The sequence below is a fragment of the Cetorhinus maximus genome, chromosome 1 (assembly GCF_964194155.1).
Source record: "Cetorhinus maximus chromosome 1, sCetMax3.hap1.1, whole genome shotgun sequence".
NCBI classification, from domain to species: Eukaryota; Metazoa; Chordata; class Chondrichthyes; order Lamniformes; family Cetorhinidae; genus Cetorhinus; species Cetorhinus maximus.
In genome coordinates this window covers 177702838-177725351 of record NC_135879.1, presented here as the reverse complement: position 1 = coordinate 177725351, position 22514 = coordinate 177702838, and the positions used below count along the sequence as shown (strand labels likewise).

Below are 22514 nucleotides of genomic sequence, written 5' to 3'. Positions count from 1 at the left end.
TTTGAGTTATGAGAAAAAAAGAGCTGCCCTCCCCCCACTGCACTTTTGAGGCCACTTACCTTCAACTTTGAGTAGCAGGATTTGAGGACTGCTTGCTTTTGATTCACCAGGACGTCCTTGCACATTGCACATGGCTCAAGCTGTGCAAGAAGTGCCAGTAAATTATTGAAGTTAGTTGACCACACTGAATCTGTTAAGGTTGACTCTCCATTCCAGTTGTGGAAGTGGTCATGAAGGCATTTTCACTAGGAGTGCAGATTTTGCCCTTTTGTAGTTTGTGTATTTGGATCATTGGTAACAATCTTTCTTGTGGCATTATTAAAAAAGACTTGCATCTCTGTATTCAGTTAGCTGTTACACATTGAGGTCAAAGTTGAATCTACTTATGCAATGATCTAGTTCCCTTTTTCTGTGATGGACAGGTTATGCTCTCTGACATTTTTTTTGCTGGATTATCACGTGTATTCTGTTTCTTTCAGATTATTCTATACACATACTTGGACTGATTTCTGCAATCCCATAGTCCCAAGTCGATGATCTACATTTGCAGGTAGCATGGATTGAAGATAGTTCTACAGCACTAATTCTCTAATTTTGCGCTCCTCATGAACATGGCTTCCTACTAGGAATGTGGGGTCAGAGAATCACTCCTTTAGATTTCTTGACCTTTTGAGAACTTGCATTGCTAAATTAAATGGTTACAACAAACGCTTGCCCTGTTTAAAGGGTGCTGGATTTTTTTTTTGACTTATCCTTCCCTCTTTTTGTGCACAAACTCATTTCTACTTAGCCTCTCATTGCATTTTTTTTAACCTTCATTTGTTGCTTCTAGTTATTTGCTTCTAGTCATTGGCATTTCTTCTGTAGAGCTTACCAGATCTTTTGTAATGTTCCATCACTGCATTGATGTGGAAATCTGGTAGAAAACAGTGAAATAAATTGCCTGGAGCTCTTGCCCCTCATTCCCTTTGAAGTGAATACCATTTTTTGAATAACTCATTGTAGTTAGTTATTTTATTTCACGTTAATTTTTCTAGTAGGATACCCCTGATGGATCAGCCTACAGTGCTCCAAGTTAGACAACTTGACGTCATAATACACTCCTTCTGCAGGCACATGCAGTAATCTACAGTGATTTTGAAAACCATGTATGGGAATGTACAAAAATAAAAATAGCTGGAAAAACTCAGCAAGTCTGACAGCATCTGCGGAGAGGAATACAGTTAACGTTTTGAGCCCATATGACTCTTCATCAGAAGTGAGGAAATAGAGAAATATAAGCTGGCTGAGGGAGGGTGGGACAGGTAGAGCTGGATAGAGGGCCAGTGATAGGTGGAGGAAAAGAAGAGATTGCCAAGGATGTCATAGACAAAAGGACAAAGGGGTGTTGATGGTGGTGATATTAGCTAAGGAATGTGCTAATGGTGACATTAAGGGTAGAAAGCAGGACGAGCTAGTAACAGATAGCCCTGGTGGGGGTGGGGTGGGAGGAAGGGATCAAAATAGGCTAAAAGGTGGAGATGAAACAATGGATGGAAATACATTTAAAAATAATGGAAATAGGTGGGAAAAGAAAAATATATTGAAAAAATATAAATTATTGGAAAAAGGGGGATCAGAAAGCGGGTGGGGATGGAGGAGAGAGTTCATGAACTGAAGTTGTTGAACTCAATGTTAAGTCCGGCAGGCTGTAAAGTGCCTAATCGGAAGATGAGGTGCCATTCCTCCAGTTTGCGTTGAGCTTCACTGGAACATTGCAGCAGGCCAAGGACGGACATGTGGGCATGAGAGCAGGGCTGTGTGTTGAAATGGCAAGCGACCGAAAAGTCTGGGTCATGCTTGCGGACAGACTGAAGGTGTTCCGCAAAGCGGTCACCCAGTCTGCGTTTGGTCTCTCCAATGTAGAGGAGACCACATTGGGAGCAGCGAATGCAGTAGACTAAATTGAGGGGAGTACAAGTGAAGCGCTGCTTCACTTGAAAGGAGTGTTTGGGCCCTTGGACGGTGAGGAGGGGGGAAGTAAAAAGGCAGGTGTTGCACCTTCTGCGGTTGCATGGGAAGGTGCCATGGGAGGGGGTTGAGGTGTAGGGGGTGATGGAAGAGTGGACCAGGGTGTCACGGATGGAACGATCCCTGTGAAATGCTGCCAGAGGGGGCGAAGGGAAGATGTGTTTGGTGGTGGCATCATGCTGGAGTTGGCGGAAATGGCGGAGGATGATTCTTTGAATGCGGAGGCTGGTGGGGTGATAAGTGAGGACAAAGGGGGACCTTGTATGGGAATGTACATACTTGTAGGATGTATGTGATTGTTGGTTTAAATATGCAATGACATCATGAAATATCTAGGTGATTGTACAGTAATTTGTACAATGGCTTTAGATAACGTGACTGTACACATGTATAATAGTTTCATAAAATGTATATGCAAATTTACACCCCAATAAAGTATGCATAAAATGTGAAGTGGTGTGGAAAGGATGTATGCAAAATATTACTCCAAATTAAGCCAGGAAAATAGAACTAGAGGATGTTAAGTTTAAAGTCAACAAAAAATAGTTTAAAGCAGATATTTGGGAAAATATCTTAACTCAAAGAGTGATGAGCGTTTGGAATAATCAGCTTGGTGGGAAGGAAAAAACTTTTAGGGATGTTCAAAAGGCAGTCAAATGCTTTTAATGGGTGGTTTAGGATCATTGAAGACATGAGCTTCAGTGGATTTATCTTTGACTTCTCTGAAGTTCTTGTGTTGTAAAATGACACAGATGCTTCTCATCTGCAATGAAATGTTCTAAGATACCACTGATAATAAAATTTCAAAAATATTTAAAATTAATAACTTTTAACTCGTATTGGAAAACATATTTGCCTTGTAATTTAAAATGATTTGTAGAAAAATAGAGGAGCGTGAAATTGTGATGGTGCCAAATTTAAGCAAGAAGAGGCATCCAGCCTGCCTGGGTGCAATCTGCGATATCTTGGTAATACAAGTAGAAAAAGTTTTCTAATTGCTCTACTAAGGCTGATGTTTCAGGCAGAATTTCTGGACATCCAAAACCTATGAAATCAACCAACTCCCGGTTTGACAAGTCATGCAGATAACTGAAGTCAGATGCACTTCTGGTGTATGCCTGTGAATTTCCAGGACACCAGGATTTGTCCCCATTACCCATTTCTGTAAAAATGTTGTTTTAAAACCAACTGGATCACTAATGTACTATCATGGAAGGAAAGCTGCTGCTCTTACTTGGTTTTGAGCCATAATGACTCCAGTCTCACACCAATGTGTTTGACTCTAAACTGCTTCCAAAGTGGCTTAGCAATCCACTCAGTTATATCAAACTGCTTAATGGGAAATAAATGCTGGTTTTGCCAGCATGTCCTGAGAGTGAATTTTTGAAAGAAACAGGCGTGTACTTTAGGACAGTTGTACCTGAGGTGCTAAATTCAAAAATATCCAGTATATGCCCAAATATGAAGTTTATAGAAAGAAGTGAAAGTTTCCATTGTATTTTTATTTGATTAAGCTGCATCTGTAGGTGCAAAAAGATCTAGAAATTGATAGAAAAGTTGTCAACAAATACTCAGAACTGTGATTGCAAATAACCAAAAACTGAATGTTCTTGGTAACATTTAGATAAGATTGTGTGTATCAGAATGTTCTAACCAGGTTCAATTCTTAGTTTCTCTTCTTTCTATTAAACAGTCCTGTTCGGTATTAAGAGGTTGCTGATACCAGTGCAACCATGCCCAAACATGATTCAAGGGAAAAGGGAGAACATCTGAAGCAGAGGCAAATATGTATGTGTATACATATGATAGTGCTGAAATAACGATGACAATTGAATGTACAGAGTACCTTTAACACAAAAAATCATCCTGAGGTACTTTACAAATAGGTAAGTGTAGGAGGTCAAAACAACTAAAAGTTCAGTCAAAGCAATGGACCTTGAAGTTTTTAAAGGCAGAGGAATAGTTGGAGAGGTAGAGGACCTCAAAATCTAGGAATGAGATGTCTAAACAAACTGCCATCAGTGGTAAGGTGAAGTAGAAGGAGGATGCTTGGACCAGAGTCAGAGTAATAGACTATTCAGGAATGGATTTTAGAGGAAATTGTAAGATTAAGGAGGGGCAAGGCCGAGGAGGGATTTATCGATAAGGACAAGGATTTTAAATGTGAAGCTTTGGGATAGTGGAAGCTGGTGTAGGTTAGCAAAGATAGGGTAGTGAGTGAGGGGGGGTGCCAGCACAGGGCAGGATGTCAGTAACATACAGCTCTTGATGAGATACTTGGTGCCTCTCACTATACAAATTCAAAATTATTTGCTTTCCCATTGGCTACCTTATACTGATAGTCGTTTGGTAGTACAGAAATTGAGTATTGCTGAAAAAGAGACATTTTTTATTGAAACTTTTCGTCTTGTACTTATCTGGACAATTTTCAAGAAGATACCAATGTCAGGGCAAACAACATATTATACTGTATGAGAAGAGAGTGCTGATTGGTTGACAAGTGGACTCTGATTGATGAAGGCGTTGTCCTGGGGAATGCACAGTTGATTGTGACCGACAGTTAATTGGCAAGCATTGTTTGAAATTTTACTAGGCAGCTGGACTCTGGCCAAGACATTGCCCTGGGGAATGAACCAACCAGCGAATGGCTGTCATTTATTTTGTTTAGCTAAAACTTGTGTAATGTGTGTACATGTTCTTTCTGTCTGCAAAGAACAGGCCTTGTGTATTAATATATGTAGCATCCAGTACACGCAGAGTCTACTTGCCAAACAATCAGCACCCTCTTCTCATACAGTATAAATATGTTTGTTTCCCTCACATTGGTTTTTTTCTTGCGAAATGCCCTGATGAGTGCAAGACGAAAAGCTTTGACAAAGCATGTCTCTTTTTCAGCAATACCTTATACTGCTTGTGTACCTTTGATGAGTAGTCAATAGTTATCTCCAGGTTCTTCTCTTGTTACCTTTGAAGACTATTCCTACTCTGTGTATTGTGCAATAATAATTCTAGTCTACATAAGTGCAGCAAACACCATTGTGGGCTAGAAATGTGTAAAGTACTATTTTGGAATAAATTTCAGTTCCAATATACATGAATCCCCTATGCAAGGCTTGCAATTGATTTCCAGTTTTGAGCAGTATTTTTCACTTCGGAGAGAAACAAGATTATTCTGTGGGATTGAAAACAGTTTTTTAAATTCATTCTTTCATGGGATGTGGGCGTCGCTGGCAAGGCCAGCATTTGTTGCCCATCCCTAATTGCCCTTGAACTGAATGGCTTGCTAGGCCATTTCAGAGGGCAGTTAAGAGCCAGTCACATTACTGTAGATCTGCAGTCACATCTAGGCCAGACCGGGTAAGGATGGTAAATTTCCTTCACTAAAGGACATTAGCAAACCAGATGGGTTTTAACAACAATTGATGATGGTTTCATGGTCACCATTACTGAGACTAGCTTTCAATTCCAGATTTTATTAATCGAATTTAAATTCCACCAGCTGATGTATTGGAATTTAAACCCGTGTTCCTAGAGCATTAGCCTGGACTTCTAGATTACTAGTTTAGTGACATTATCACCATGCCACCATCTCCCCACAGATTATGTGTAACAACAATTTGTATTTAAATAGCGATTTTAACATACTAAAGTGTCCTAAAGCATAATTAGATAAAAATGAGATCAATCTAACAAAGGACTTCTTGTATAAAACAGGCTTGGTCAAAGAAGTAGGCTTTCAACAGCATCTTAAAGGAGGAGAGAGAGGCAAAGAAGCTTTACAACAGAATTATAGCTTAGGGCTAAGACAGATGAAGGTGTGGTGAACAGTTGAGTAGTGAAGGAAGTGGGAGGGCTGCACAAAAGGTTAGATTTAGAGGAGCACAGTTTTTGGAGGGTTGTAGCACTGGAGGGGGTAGGGAGGGATGAGGTCATAGGCGGGGGATTTGAACATGAGTATGAATTTTAAACAAAAACAGAATTTGCTGAATCGGGAGCCAACATAGATCAGCGAGGACAGAGGTGATGAATGAATGGGACATGGTGTGAGTTAGGATATGAGCAGGGGAATTTTGGATAAGTTCGTGGAGGGTGAATTCTCAGAGGCCAGTCAGGAAAGCACTGAAATAGTTGAGCCCAGCGACAACAAATGCATGGATGAGAATTTCACCAGCAGATTGGTTGAGGTGAGGCGGTAATGGGCAATATTTCAGAGGTGGAAGAAGGTGATCGAAGTATGTGGCATTTGTGATGGAGAGAATATGAGTTCAGAAGCTGGGTCAAATAGGATGGCAATATTGCAAGCAGTTTTGTTCAGCCTGAGACTATGGCCAAGTGTTCTATTTCAGAAAGCCAGTTGGTGAAGAATATTACTGGAGCCTATCTTTACTCAGGCTTACATTTATTTACAGAATGAAACATTACAAGCAACACCTAACTCAACTATACCACAGTTTCAATAAGTGTCTCTTTATATTTGCTCAAACAAAACCTCAGTTGATGCCCTCTACCTGCATATAATTAAACACAGTTGATATGCAATAAACACCAAGGAGGGGAATGGAATCTGTGGCGAGGGAATACAGTTTTTGACACGGTAGCCTTTCCAATATTTAGTGGAAAATATTTTGCCTTATCCAAGACTGGATGTCAGAGGAGTAGACAAGTGACACAGAGATCCTGATGGGCCTTGACAGGGTGGATCTGGAGAGGATGTTTCCTCTTGTGAGAGAATCTAGAACTAGGGGTCACTGTAAAAAAAAAAATAAGGGTTCGCTGATTTAAGAGGAGAATTTTTTCTTCCTCAAAAGGCAGTGGAAGCAGGGTCTTTGAATATTTTTAAGGCAGAACTAGATAGATTCTTGATTAACAAGAGGGTAAAAGGTTATCGGGGTAGGCGGGAGGTTAAAATCAGATCAACCATGATCTTGTGGATTGGTTGAGCAGGCTTGAAGGCTGAGTGGCCTACACTGCTTTTAGTTCGTATATTTGTAGGCAGTGCAGAGGTCTGGGGAGGTGGTGGTGAGGCAGAGTTGGCTGTTGTCCATGTACATGTGAAACCTGGCTTTGTGTTTGCAGATGGTTTCACCAAGACACAGCATGTTAATGAGAAATGGGAGTAAGCTCATTCTTGGGACTTCAGAGGTAATGGAGTCGGAGAGGGAAAGTTCAGATGCAGGACATTCCCTGTCTATGACAGGATCGATAAGAATGAAAACATGAAGGATTTAATGGAGGTGACTGGGGTCTCCCCCATTAGCTGGAGAGCTGAAGGGCACCCACTCAGGCACTTAACGGCGGCGGATCTTCCCTGGCATTAAGGACCCTGGGGACAGAAGTCCCACCCCCAAGAGCTGCCAGCCAATCAGAAGCCGATGGCTCTACTGAACAGCAGCAACACACGGGAGAACATGGCTGCTGTCAGTATGACACCCACCCGAGGCATAGAATCATTGCTGGATCCTAGGCCACTGGTGAGTAATAGCAGGAGGGGAGGTCCCGCGATAGGGTGGTGGCTCAAGCAGGCACTGAGTGCCTTTAATAGAGGGCTTCCCCACCCCCCCCCCTTTCCTGGAGCCTGCATACAATCCTGGATGGGTTTGCTTTTCATGGTCCCCGCATGGTGAGTCCCCCACCTGCCACTGAGTTAATACCAGTGGTGGCTGAATGAGGCCCTTAAATGGGCATTAATTGCCCACATAAGGGCCTCAATTGGCAAGTTGGGAAGGCTGTACATGGACCTTCTGGCCTCCGGCTTAATCAGGGTGGAGGTGGAAAAGTGGTGGGCTCTCCACCCTCCCACCCGATTAAATGCCCCCTCCCACCACTGTACTGGCCATGGGGAAGGGCATTAAATTCCGCCCAATGTGTGGGAGGATGGTCAACCATGTCAAAGGCTGCAGAAAGATTGTGAAGGATGAAGACTGATTGTGACTCTGGTAAATCAAGCTTTGTTACTTTAATTAGGTCAATTGCAGTGCTGTGGCGACTCAAAAACCGATTTGAGAGATTGAAACATGGAGTATCATCTGTCTCTGTTATACAATGCTCTTATATAGAGACAGCCATCCCCAGAAGCTCAAATTCCTTCAAATTACCTTATTATTACAGTGAAAAGCTGGGTGAGGCATTTCTGTTGGAAATGATAATGAAAATGTTCCATAATTATGACGAGGGGAAACAGTGGCATATTGGTAACGTCACTGGACTAGTAATCCAGTGGCCCAGGCTAATGCTCTGGGCACGTGGCCTCAGATCCCACCATGGCTGCTGCTGGAATTTAAATTCAATTCACGAATCTGCAATGCAAGGCTGGCTTCAGTAATGGGTGACCCTGAAACTACCATCAATTGTTGTAAAAATAAAATCTGATTCATTAATGCCCCTCAGGGAAGGGAATTTGCCATCCTTACCTGGCCTGTCCTACATGTGACTCCAGACCTACAGCAAATTGGTTGCCTCTTAACTGCCCTCCGAATTGGCCCACCGCACACCCCCTGAAAAAATTAAAGAAAACAAAAGTACAAAGTGATAAATATAACCTGCACCTCTACAGCACAGTGTAATTACAAAGATATGAATGTGACAGGCAAGAAAAGAACTACAGGCCCTGCTCCACATTATGGCCGGAGAATTCCTATAACCGCCCCCCCACTGCACCCCCCCCCCCCCCCCCAAACCCCCTCAGGGATTCCGTTTTAAATTTAAAAGTTTTGTTTCATGGTGGAAAATAATAATGGTCTCGTGTCATTTGTGTTTGTTGAGCAGTGATTGGTAACACACAGCACTACGTGGAAGAGCAGTAAAAATGCAAGCACTCTGCAGTAAGATCAGATTTTGCTTTCCGAGCTATGTAAATTGCACTTGGTTCTAGAGAATCATCACGAGCTGCCTGTTTATCTATTACATGTGTTTGAAAATTATTTAAACCATTACCAATGGGTCTCGATGTAAATAATTTGGTCGTCAGATCAATGTTTTACTTACGTAAAGATTCTGTATATGGACACAGACACCAACATATATTTTGAGATGCCACAAGTAGAAGTATTTTAGAAACTACACAGTAGAATACAGATCTGATTAAAATCTGTAATGCTTTTGACTGCTTTTAATTTGTCTAGTCTGAGCACTTACCCCATTTGCTTGGAACTTCTAGGGTCCAAAAAGGAAACTGTTTTGAATTTAAGCAATGTCGTCAAGCTGTGTTACGTAGGAATTGCTGGACAAGAAAAGACCAAGCTCCATCTAGATTGCCTCCTTCTCAAAATGACGCATGACCAATGAGCATAAGCTTCTGAGTCAAGCAGCATTTTCTGGTTCCTCACGTCTTGTGTGTGGCTGGGGACTAAAATGATACTTTGCTATTGTTGAACAGTAACTTGAGGCTCTAAGGTAAAACTCTGTGCCTTGGATACAGTGACCTTTGGGGATTGGCAGTGAATTCATTTTAAATTATCTGCGTGTTGGAGAGAGGGAGTCACTGCTGGACTCTTGGGGGCTCTGGACTCCTGGTTGAGAATCCCTGCTGAAGTGTCATCAGTGAACCATAAGGGTTTTTATGACAAACTGGTAGTTTCATGGTCACCATTAATGAACTAGCTTTATGTTCCATAATTTTATTTAATTAAATTTAAATTTCCCAACTGCCATGGTGAGGTTTGAACTCATGCCTCTAGAACAATAGCCCAGGCCTCTGGATTACTAGTCCAGTAACATAACCACTTTACTACCATACCCCTAAATGTCACTAAGAAAATATCTATGATAGAAAACTTTGAGAGCCATAGGACTAAAGTGACCTGTTCCTCCCAAACATGCTACACTTACTGCTTTCTGTGTCTCAAATTAGTCATATACTGCATCCGACAATGGTATTTTCTGAAATAAATATTTGAATGAATTAATACTAATTATTTCTACTATCTCTTATGACGTCTGTTCCAAAGACTGACCACTCATTGAAATATTGTTTTCGCTGATTAGTTTTGAAGTTACCCCTTAAAGTACAAGTTATGTCCTCTGCTTCTACAGTTCTGGACAAGGTGAAGTAGCTTGTCATGGTCTACAGTATAGAAATTCTATTGAATCTTAAAAACAGGAAGAAAGTTATTTTATTGTTGACTAAAGTGGCATGCCTAATGCAAGAAGTACTGTAAAATTCAATGTTTCTTTCCCCCCGCTATGTTTTCCAGGTTGCTGAACCATATGTTGCAGGCTACCAATGTGGCCACAGGGGATTCGCAATGTTCTGTGCAACTTGACCGATGACCTGAAACATCATGGATAGCCCACCCAAACTGACGGGGGAAACGTTGATTGTACATCACATTCCCCTTGTTCACTGCCAGGTCCCAGACAGAAAGTACTGTAGCATGGGCAAAAGACCAAACCCTTTCTACCATACTGATCTGGGAATCACAAGGACTACATCGCTGCCAGAGAAGGACTTGCTTCAAAAGGAAACATTACTTTACAGCAGCTTAATTCAGGCTTCCTGTTTACCTCCTGGGGCACCACGTGAAATTGAAGGTAGAATACCAAACTCGAAAGAAGTCAACACTAGTGAACAGCACAATTCGTTAATTTTAAATGAGAATAATGATCAGGAAAGCTCCAATAACAGTTCTTTTCATCCTCAGAACAGCAACATTAACAATCCACCATTTGTTCTGCATGAACTACCGTTTCACCTTCATGGTGCTGACAATAATACAAAGCAATGGAGCCCCACCATTAGACAAGGGACTGTTGAAGGTCAAGAGGAGCAAACACACAAATGTGATGGGAAGAAGTCAAATAGGACCATCACGTCGAGACCAGCGTCAGCTGAGCTGATGGAACTACCTATATGCAACTGTGCTCATGATAGTACATCAACCTTATTCTTTGATTGCAATCAAGGGTTGGAGAGCAGCCAAGATGGATTGTTCAGGAAGCAAAATTTGCTAGAGAGCAGAAGATGCAGCTGCTCCAGCTTAGATTTACAACAAAGCAGAAGTTGTGTCTTTTCAGATCAGTCTGAGATAGATAATCAGCATATGACTTACAACAGTGACTCTTCATGTAACAGTTCAGATGGTGTGCTGGTCAACTTTACAGCGATCTACAATAAAATGAAAAGCCAGTCAAAGTCCAACCTAAGTTCAGGTAACATGTCCCATGATTCTTCATACTGCAGTCACTCAGATCTGGGTGCATTCTACTTGGACCTACAATCATCACCTAATGAGCCAAAGAATGCATGTGAGATTCACAATGGTGATAGTGCCATGCAAACCTGTCTGTGTCATCAGCAGTGTTCACCAGCGGTTGATGACAACTGCAATTCTTACCACCTACCATGTGAAAACATGCCCTGTTCTTCTGAAAATTCAGATTTTACTGCTTGTTTTCAAAGTCAAGCAAGACTAGTTGTTGCCACACAAAATTATTACAAATTAGTAACTTGTGACCTATCTTCTCAGTCTACACCAAGCCCAGCAGGGTCTTCAATAACAAGCTGCTCAGAAGATCACACAAAGAGTACAAGCCCTAGTCAACCTACAGAGTATTATCTCTTCCGGCAACCAGAAGATAAGAAAATGAACATTGATCAGTATCTTCAGGAGAAACCAGCAGCGGACACTGCTGAAGATCTCATTGAAGGCCAAGTGTACGTGAATGTTGCCTCAAATACTTCTGGCAGGCAAAGATCGAGAAGCTATGATCGCAACTTGGATAAGAGCCCATCTCCTAGGTTGGGCTCATTAGAACGCATGTATAGCTGCCCAGGCAAGCTAAGTGATGGTCACACGGGAACATCTCAGAGATCACCACCAAGACGAGTAACCTCATTTGCTGAAATTGCTCGAACTAGAAAACGAAGTGGGAACTCTCCACCGCTGAAAACCAGTGGCGATTCTTCCATAGAGTTCTCTCCAATTCTGGAAAATCAAAAAGAAAATAATGTATTTGTTTACATGGATGAGGACCAACACCATAATCTGCCTGGCAGGTCCTCTACAAGAACAGATTTAACAACATCCTGTGATGCGCCTTTTATTCATCGTTTCAACAACAAAAACAGTAATGCAAGCGTGTATGATAGAGCTCACCTGGAAGGGTATGAACCTTGTTACAGTGGAGAAGATGGCAGGAAACTAGAACCAGTTAACGCAATCCATCAACAAATGGAAAAGGATGCATCTTTTGACAGCAGAACTAAAATAGAAGGTAAGCCAGTGCCTAACTTTTAGAATAGTCTAAAATAGCCATTGTGTAATTTTTTAAAAATCCTAGTCACTTCTGTAATAAAACCAACTTTTTGGATTTGTTTCCTTTTTATATTAAAAACTTAAAATTTTTGAACTCAAGTGTTGGGGATTGAAGTGCTTTTCCACTTGGCAACAGGGTTAGCATCAGGTACTTGCAGATAAGGCACAAAAGATTACAACTTCCACTACTCCAACATAGGGATATGGCTTAACACCAGTGTCAGAGTGGTGTTTCCGTTCTGTCATTTTTTGCTTGCCCGCACCTTATGGCCCATTTGTGGGAAGCTTTGTGCTTTGAAACAGGAACTAAGCAGAAACTGCCTAATTTTTATTTATGAGAGATCTGTGGCAGCATTTCCTAGACATGACAGTTTCCTTAATAACATTGTTGTTGTAGTATTAACAGTAGTAGTTGTAATAGTAGTGGTATAGTTCTGAGCAGATTCATCTAGTCTATTCCTGCATACTTCCCACCAGTATTCATGCCATGAATCTGAGACTAATAGCCCCGTATCACCTATCCAAATAGGAAGCAAACAGACGGTTGTGTAATGCTTATGTTACTAATAATCCAGAGAAAATGAGTTCAAATCCCATCAGTTTAGGATTTTTAAAATTATTCGTCCATGGGATGTGGGTGTCACTGGCTAGGCCAGCATTTATTGCCCATCCCTAATTGCCCTTGAGAAGGTGGTGGTGAGCTGCCTTCTTGAACTGCTGCAGTCCATGTGGTGTAGGTACGTCTACAGTGCTGGAGTTCAGGATTTTGACCCAGCGACGGTGGAGGAACGGTAATATATTTCCAAGTCAGGATGGTAAGTGGCTTAGAGGGGAATTTGCAGGTAGTGGTGTTCCCATCCATCTGCTGCCCTTGTCCTTCTAGGTGGTAGTGGTCATGCATTTGGAAGGTGCTGCCTAAGGAGCCTTGATGTGTTCCTGCAGTGCACCTTGTAGATGGTACACACTGCTGCCACTGTACATCAGTGGTGGAGGGAGTGAATATTTGTGGAAGGGGTGCCAATGAAGTGGGCTGCTTTGTCCTGGATGGTGCCAAGCTTCTTGAATGTTGTTGGAGCTGCACTCATCCAGGTAAGTGGAGAGTATTCCATCACACTCCTGACTTGTGCCTTGTAGATGGTGGACAGGCTTTGGGGAGATGGGAGGTGAGTTGCTTGCCACTGGATTCCCAGCCTCTGACCTGCTCTTGTAGCCACAGTAGTTACATGGTTGATCCAGTTCAGTTTCTGGTCAATGGTAATGCCCAGGATGTTGATGGTGGTGGATTCATCGATGGTAATGCCATTGAATGTCAAGGGGTGGTGGTTAGATTCTCTCTCATTGGAAATGGTCATTGCCTGGCACTTGTGCGGCACAAATGTTACTTGCCATTTGTCAGCTCAATTTGAATTAATCAAAAACAAGATCTGAAAATAAAAAGTTTGTATCAGTAAAACTGGTAAGGAAACCTGCTAATATTACCAAACCTGACTTAGGTTTGTCTCCAGTCTTGCACCAACGTGTTTTCCTCTTAACTGTTTTCTGAAGTGGCCTAGCAAGCCACTCCATTGTTTCAAACCATCACAGCAGCCCAAGAAAGACCTTATCAGGGGAACTAGAGCCTGGTAATAAATGCTGGCCTTGCCAGCGATGCCAACATCCCAAGAATGAATAAAATTAATTTCAAAAATTTACCTAATAGAATCTATAGTGATTTAAATGTCTCCAACATCTCAAGGATGGGGGGTGGTAAGAGAAAATAGTTAAAGAAATGGACGGCAAGTCGTGGTGATAGAGTGCATCCAAGTGACTGAAAGATTGGTTGAAAGGACAGATCTTGTTAAGGTGTTTAAAGATAGAGAGTCTGAAGATTTAGTTAAGCCGTTTCAGAAAGTAGTGATGAGGTGGCTGACAGTTCTGCTACCAATCTGAGATTTAAAAAAAGCCAAAGTATGAGGAACTAAAGGATAGAAGGTTGGAGCAGATTTTAGAGATGGGATAGGCGAGGTGGTGGAAGGATTTTAAAATTAAGGGCTTTACATTTAGAGTCTCTCTGGCCACAGGGGAGGTGCCAGAGAACTGGAGAACAGCTAATGTGCTTCAGCTATTTAAGAAGGGTTGTAGAGATAAGCCAGGGAACTAGAGGCCAGTGGGTCTCACGTCAGTGGTAGGGAAACTATTGGAGAAAATCCTGAAGGAGAGAATCTATCTCCATTTGGAGAGGCAAGGTTTGATCAGGGATAGTCAGCATGGCTTTGTCAGAGGGAGGTCATGCCTAACAAATTTGATTTAATTTTTTGAGGAAGTGACCAGGTGTGTAGATGAGGATAGTGCAGTTGATGTAATTTATATGGATTTCAGCAAAGCCTTTGACAAGGTCCCACATGGGAGACTTATAAAGAAGGCAGAGGCACATGGGGTACAGGATAATTTGATAAGGTGGATTCAAAATTGGCTTAGTTGTAGGAGACAGAGGGTGATGACAGAAGGATGCTTTAGTGACTGGAAGCCATTGTCCAGTGGTGTACCACAGGGATCTGTGCTGGGTCCCCTATTATTCGTTGGGGGTAGGATTAGTAAGTTTGCGGATGACGCAAAGATTGGCCGGATGGTTAACAGTGAGGTTGAGTGTCTTGGGCTATGGGAAGATATAGATGGGATGGTCAAATGGGCAGATAAGTGGCAGATGGAATTTAACCAATTTGAGAGGCAAAAGCTGGAATCAGATGTAACGGTATTACAGTTGAATAAAGGCAACTACAGAGGCATGAGGGAGGAGCTGGCCAGAATTGACTGGGAGATGAGCCTAGCAGCAAAGACAGTGGAACAGCACTGGCAGGAGTTTCTGGGAGTAATTCGGGGGAGACAGCAAAAATTCATCCCTAGGAAGAAGAAGCATACTAAAGGAAGGACGAGGCAACCATGGCTGACAAGGGAAGTCAGGGATAGCATAAAAGCTAAAGAGAAAGCATTCAATGCGGCAAAGAGCAGTGGGAAACCAGGGGATTGGGAAGCCTACAAAGACCAACAGAGGACAACTAAAAAAGAAATAAGGAGGGAGAAGATTAAATATGAGGGTAAACTAGCCAGTAATATATAAGAAGATTGCAAGAGTTTTTTTAGATATATAAAGGGTAAGAGAGAGGCAAAAGTGGACATTGGGCCGCTGGAAAATGACGCTGGAGAAGTAGTAGTGGGGAACAAAGAAATGGCGGAGGAACTGAATAGGTACTTTGCATCAGTCTTCACAGTGGAAGACACGAGTGACATCCCCATAGTTCAAGAGAGTCGGGGGGCAGAGGTGAATATGGTGGCCATTACCAAGGAGAAGGTGCTAGGAAAACTAAAAGGTCTGAAGGTGGATAAATCACCTGGACCAGATGGATTACACCCCAGAGTTCTGAAGGAGATAGCTGAAGAGATAATGGAGGCGTTAGTGGTGATCTTTCAGGAATCACTGGAGTCAGGGAGGGTCTCAGAAGCCTGGAAAATCGCTAATGTAATCCCCCTGTTTAAGAAGGGAGTGAGGCAAAAGACGGGAAATTACAGGCCGATTAGCCTGACCTCGGTCATTGGTAAGATTTTAGAGTCCATTATTAAGGATGAGATTTCAGAATACTTGGAAGTGCATGGTAAAATAGGGCAAAGTCAGCATGGTTTCATCAAGGGGAGGTCATGCCTGACAAATCTGTTAGAATTCTTTGAGGAGGTAACGAATAGGTTAGACAAAGGAGAGCCAATGGATGTTATCTACTTGGACTTCCAGAAGGCCTTTGACAAGGTGCCGCACAGGAGGCTGCTCAGTAAGATAAGAGGCCATGGTGTTAGAGGCAAGGTACTAGCATGGATAGAAGATTGGCTGTCTGGCAGGAGGCAGAGAGTGGGGATAAGGGGGTCCTTCTCAGGATGGCGGCCGGTGACTAGTGGAGTTCCGCAGGGGTCAGTGTTGGGACCACAACTTTTCACTTTATACATTAATGATCTAGATGAAGGAACTGAGGGCATCCTGGCTAAGTTTGCAGATGATACAAAGATAGGTGGAGGGACAGGTAGTATTGAGGAGGCAGGGAGGCTGCAGAAGGATTTGGACAGGTTAGGAGAATGGCAAAGAAGTGGCAGATGGAATACAACGTGGGGAAATGTGAGGTCATGCACTTTGGTAGGAAGAATAGAGGCATAGACTATTTTCCAAATGGGGAGAGAATTCAGAAATCTGGAGTGCAAAGGAACTTGGGAGTCCTAGTCCAGGATTCTCTTAAGGTTAACTTGCAGGTTGACATGGTAGTTAGGAAGGCAAATTCAATGGTGGCATTTATTTCGAGAGGACTAGAATATAAAAGCAGGGATGTGCTGCTGAGGCTTTATAAGGCTCTGGTCAGACCACATTTAGAATATTGTGAGCAATTTTGGGCCCCATATCTCAGGAAGGATGTTCTGGCCCTGGAGAGGGTCCAGAGGAGGTTCACGAGAATGATCCCAGGAATGAAAGGCTTAACATATGAGGAACGTTTAAGGACTCTGGGTCTATACTCGATGGAGTTTAGAAGGATGAGGGGTGATCTGATTGAAACTTACAGAATACTGAAAGGCCTGGATAGAGTGGACGTGGGGAAGATGTTTCCATTAGTAGGAGAGACTAGGACCCGAGGGCACAGCCTCAAGAGTAAAGGGAAGACCTTTTAGAACAGAGATGAGGAGAAACTTCTTTAGCCAGAGAGTGGTGAATCTATGGAATTCATTGCCACAGAAGGCTGTGGAGGCCAGGTCATTGAGTGTATTTAAGACCGAGATAGATAGGTTCTTGATTGGTAAGGGGATCAAAGGTTACGGGGAGAAGGCAGGAGAATGGGGTTGAGAAACTTATCAGCCATGATTGAATGGTGGAGCAGACTCGATGGGCCGAATGGCCTAATTTCTGCTCCTATGTCTAATAATCTTATTAACCCTGAAAAGTGTGACTTTGGAAGGAGTAATTTGACAAGGAAGTACTTAATGAACGGTATGACACTAGGAAGTTCTGAAGAACAAAGGGACCTTGGCGTGTGTGTCCATAGATCTCTGAAGGCGGAGGGGCATGTTAATGGGGTGTTGAAAAAGGCATATGGGACACTTGCCTTTATCAATCGAGGCATAGATTACAAAAGTAGGGAGGTCATGTTGGAGTTGCATAGAACCTTGATGAGGCCACAGCCGGAGTACTGTGTGCATTTCTGATCGCCACATTATAGGAAGGATGTGATTGCACTGGAGGGGGTGCAGAGGAGATTCACCAGGATGTTGCCTGTGATGAAATATTTAAGTTATGAAGAGAGGTTGGAGAGACTTGGGTTGTTTTCGTTGGAGCAGAGAAGACTGAGGGGCGACCTGATCGAGGTGTACAAGATTATGAGGGGCATGGACAGGGTGGATAGGGAGCAGCTGTTCCCCTCAGTTGAAGGGTCAGTCACGAGGAACATAAGTTCAAGGTGAGGGGCAGGAGGTTTTGGGGGGATGTGAGGAAAAACTTTTTTACCCAGAGGGTGGTGATGGTCTGGAATGCGTTGCCTGGGAGGGTGGTGGAGGCGGGTTGCCTCACATCCTTTAAAAAGTACCTGGATGAGCACTTGGCACATCATAACATTCAACGCTATGGGCCAAGTGCTGGTAAATGGGGTTAGGTAGGTAGGTCGGTCAGGTGTTTCTCACGTGTCGGTGCAGACTCGATGGGCCGAAGGGCCTCATCTGCACTGTGAGATTCTGTGATATTGAGGAGACAGTTAAACCACTGCAGATCAGCTAGAGAAATCAGGGGAAAACTCAATTTAGCCAACTGAATCCAGTATACAGTGTGTCCTAGGCAAGTCGAGTTTTGTGCTGGATATAGGATGAGAAGCTAGGAAAGAGGATATTGAGAAAGTTGAATCCAGAAGTGACATAAGAATAGATAAATGTAGCTGTGACAGTGAGGCTGAAATAAAGTCGGAGGATGGTAATATTACACGTATGGGAGAAAGTGATCTTGGTGTTAAGAGGATAGAGAGTTTGAAGCTCAGCTGTGGGTCGAATAGGATGTCAAAATTTGCATGTCTTGTCTGAACGAGTAGCTGGGGAGACAATGCCAATGACACAAGGATGAAGTTTATGGCAGGAGCAGAAACCATGATTGCTTCAGTCTTCTTGAAACTGAGTTAAAGGAAATCAGAATATCCAGAATGTTATATTGGCAGGCGATCTGATGATGAGGTGATGATGGAGTTGAGAGAAGGGTGGCAGAGGTTGCTGGGTGTCAGGGGCCTACAAGAAGAGAACCAGGAATGGTAACTCATCACGGTCACAGTATCATTTGTGACTTTGGCCAGGTGAGTCTTGCTACTGTTAGCCAGATTGAAGAGATTTGTGAATCTCAAGGGAGAGTTGAGTTTTGAGACTGTGGGGGAATGAGGGAGAAACTTCAAAGATCACAGCTGGAGTAGGTTAAAGACTAGGGGTTAGAGGTAGTCAATATAATGGTACTGGTTGTATTTTCACTTTCCTTATTAATTTAGCCCTTAATTAAAATCTGACGTGGGCTTCTGTTCCACCAATCCTGCTGATGATCTGTTCAGTAGACTTGTATCTTTTTATGAAAAAATTGTTGCCTAAATGTCTTATTTTCTTGTTTGATCCTCATAACCTGACAAGTTTTCCATCTCAACTGCTGTGTCTTCCCCTAGGGAGTGGAGAGAGGTCACTTTACCTCTTGACAGCCAGTTCAGGACAGGGGAAAGCTGGGAGCAGGACTCAGGCAAACCAAAAGAGGAAGGAGAGAAAACAGAATCTATAATTTATTTTGGTTAATGCCAGTGAATAGAGAGAATAATAGATTTGTTGGAACAAGGCATTCCCCTTCTTCATCTATCCCATGTTGATACATAAAAATTACAATATATAAATTTACAATGAGCTGCAAGATTGAACCCAGGTGAGGTGTTCAGAATGTATGCTACTGAGAATTTAAACCTGATTATTTTATATATGTGCAGTACATGAAATATTCATGAAGAATCCAAAGTTTCTTAACCTTTTGAGATTGTTCCAGAGCCTTTTTGTCAAATGACATTCAGGAAAGCTGGTATATTGTTTCATGGTATCATTAGGAGATGTTAAATGGAAAGTGGCAATATTGTGTGAACATTTAGGACTGAATGATGGGCCCTTAAGTTCTGAGGAACCTCCCATTCTGACTCCCACAGGAGACTATTAGAACCTCCAGAAAAATACAACAAGTGCCGTTTTCAATTGTTTCTCAGTGTGTTTCACTGATTTCCTGTCAAAGTTGGTAGAATTTCCAGGTCATGAATTTCCTCTCCATAACAACACAGTTGGGATACTATTGGTGATGGTTTTAAGTACATGTTGCTTCAGAACTACTTTTAAAAAGAAATGGCAATGTTTCACAGCTGAGGTTCAGCATTCAATCCAGTACATCAACTAGCTTCCAGTCATTCTTTGGTTCAGTTTGTTGAGCCTCTTGTGTGATGTGCCAGTGCAGCACTCCCATTCACTGAACAATGTATTTTAGAACATTTATAAAAACTGGTCAAAATGACTTCATAATCAGCATTGCATCCTATCAACTTTCTATTCAAATGTTGATATTTTTGCTGTTGTGAGATTCCATGTTATCATATCTTTTCCATTTTAAGAGGTTAATTTTCATACTGACTAATCATACTTCAAACAGGGATGAACTGCAAAGTGGCTATGCAAAACAGCTTTTTGTTCTGTTCAATTAAAAAGATGCTAAGGGGAAAATAAACAGTGTATAAAAGGTGTAAGTCCTAGAAGAGACATTACCCTAGGGAGATAAAAATCCATGTACTTTTTTATTAATTGCAAAGGTCACTGTGGTTATCAATTAAAATTTATTGCTAAATAAATTATAATGTGTGCCTGATATGTGCAACATTGTATTACTGGATGTCCTGTTGTACCTGACTGACCTTTGCACTGATGGTACTAGATGAAAGTATCCCCTTTAAGTTGGAGAATCAGGTGTCTGATTTCCTACATTATGTGTACTACACTCATGCAAAAATTCTGAATCAAAGGATAGTGACTTATTTCTTTCTTAGAGTAATCTTTTATTTAGAGTTTTTTTGTTACTTAACCTTTTAAAACTGTGCAGTTGGCACAATGCTTGAAAAAATAGAAAGAAGCCATTTGTTCAATTCAGCTGCTATATCACATTAATAGTTCAGTTCTTATCTTTGAAACAAATTGTTTCCCTTAGCAAACAAATTTGCGGAGTGCCAATATATCTAATTAATGTTGCAGACTGAATTCTGCAAATAATTTGTTCCAAGATCATAAGTAGATGGGATATTTTTTTCTATGTTCTTGTTACACAATCTTAGCGTTGTTAGAATATATAATTGATTACAACTGTATTGTGGATTAGAAAGTTTATGGAGGAAATGAAGGGAAAATCCATGTCTAAAAGCTTTTATTCAGAATGCCATTTTGAGTGTGATTTTATGAAATCCCTTTTCTCTGAATATAAGTATGTCTACCACATAAAACATGTGATTCTGATAAAAGTGTGAAATGTTCTCTTCAAAGGTGTGAGTAGAAGGTATTATTGTTGCTGCGGAAAATAATATTAGGACTGAACATCCCAGATAAATCTGACAAATTAAATAGTTGTCCTGCTTAAGTCAATCTAAAAAATTTCAAAATGAACTGACCCAACAATTTTGTGGAGACCATCTGCCAGTGTCATTTCCTTTCTCAGCTGAAGGAAATTGATTCATTGGCACTTGATGCTAACCTTAGGATCCTTTAAGATGCGTTTCTGGAAAAATAGATAAAACTTTATGGCCCAAACCTTCCGGTCACTGTCTGAACCCCTGTTTCTGACACTGACTGGACAAAAAGACTACTTGCTTACCTTCCTCCGATTTTTTTTTTCCCTTGGCCAAATTCTGATGGATGATTGTGCAAAACTCACTCAGTACAGGAAACCTCGGAGGAAGCAGCGTAGAGAATCTGCACTGAAGCCCCCTTTTTATGGCACTAGCTGCCATGTTCTGGTAAGGAAGAGTTTAAATATCCCAAAGCTTCTTTGAAAAGCTAAGGAGAGAAGGTAAGGAAGTAGGGTGGGTGAGGTAAGTAGATAAGGGGGTAGGGTGGCAGCCAATTAGGGTTGAAGCTGGGTGTGGGTAGGTTTGTGAATGGGAAGGTGGGTTGGGAGTCGTCAAGTTGGGTCGGAGGGCTTGTCAGTTTGGGGATTTGGTGGGGGTTATGTGGTGGGGGCTAGTCGGGTTGGGTTGGGGGTGTCGGGGTGGAGTTGGCTGGTGAGGGCTAGTCAGGTTCGGGGACCAGGAGATGGGGTTGCAGGGGTGTGGGGGGTCAGTTGTATCGTTACCCAGGAGTTAGACTAGGATTTTTCTGTCTGACATTTCCTAGATAATTACCCAGGTAAGTAAGTCAGAACTGTCCAAAGTCTCTGACTCAAACTCAGAGTTGGAGACTTTTTCGGAAGGCCCCGTAGAGCAGGGCAATTGCCCACGCTCAAACTTCTCGGGCAATTCCCACGGAGTCAGTGTGTCAGGACTTCCAAGGGGTCACAATGATCTGGAGACTGGAAGATCTGGGCTAATATTATAATTCAAAAATACAAAGAAACCCAATTAATGATCTTAATGTTTACAGATGTGGTCAGTAGCACAGTAGAAATTCATGTTATCCAAGAAGCAAATTAAACAAGCTAGGAGATGGCAAACACCCTTATAATTTTCTTATCAAGTACTCAATCATAGAAGCAAAATACAATTTCATATTTTTGCCATGGTTACTGTGGAACATAAGAACATATGAAATGGGAGTAGGCTATATGGTCCCTCGCACCTCCTCTGCCATTCAATAACTTTTACATTAACTCTAATTTCTTGCCCTAACCTCATATCCCTTGATTTCCTCAGTTCTCAAAAACCTGTAGATCTCAGTCATGAATATGCCTAATGTCTGAGCATCCACAGGCCTCTGGGGTGGAGAATTTCAATGGTTCGCAACCTTCTGCGTGAAGAAATTTCTTCTCATTTTGTCAGAAACGGATAACCCCTGAGACTATAATTTCTAATTCTATACTCTTCAGCCAGGAGAAACAGCCTTTCAGCATCTATCCTGTCAGCCCTCTAGAATTCTATGTTTCAATGAGACTATCTCTCATTCTTCTCAACTCCTGAGAATATAGGCCCATCCTACTTAATCTCTACTCAAAGGACTGCCCTCTCT

The 22514-nt window shown here is 42.1% G+C and overlaps 1 protein-coding gene across 9 annotated transcripts in view; it reads left to right on the top strand.

Moving 5' to 3' along the window:
* The window catches only part of rusc2 (RUN and SH3 domain containing 2), a 122537-nt gene that overhangs the window by 61515 nt on the left and 38508 nt on the right, over positions 1-22514 (top strand). For 6 of the 9 annotated variants that reach the window (XM_078550199.1, XM_078550172.1, XM_078550236.1 and 3 more), the window contains 2 exons: positions 480-550; positions 10203-12222. In XM_078550199.1, coding sequence (XP_078406325.1) covers positions 10290-12222 — 1933 coding nt within the window. In that variant the 5' untranslated portion in view covers positions 480-550; positions 10203-10289. The remainder of the gene's footprint in view (positions 1-479; positions 551-10202; positions 12223-22514) is intronic. The other 3 variants (XM_078550190.1, XM_078550180.1, XM_078550209.1) reach the window with 1 other exon arrangement.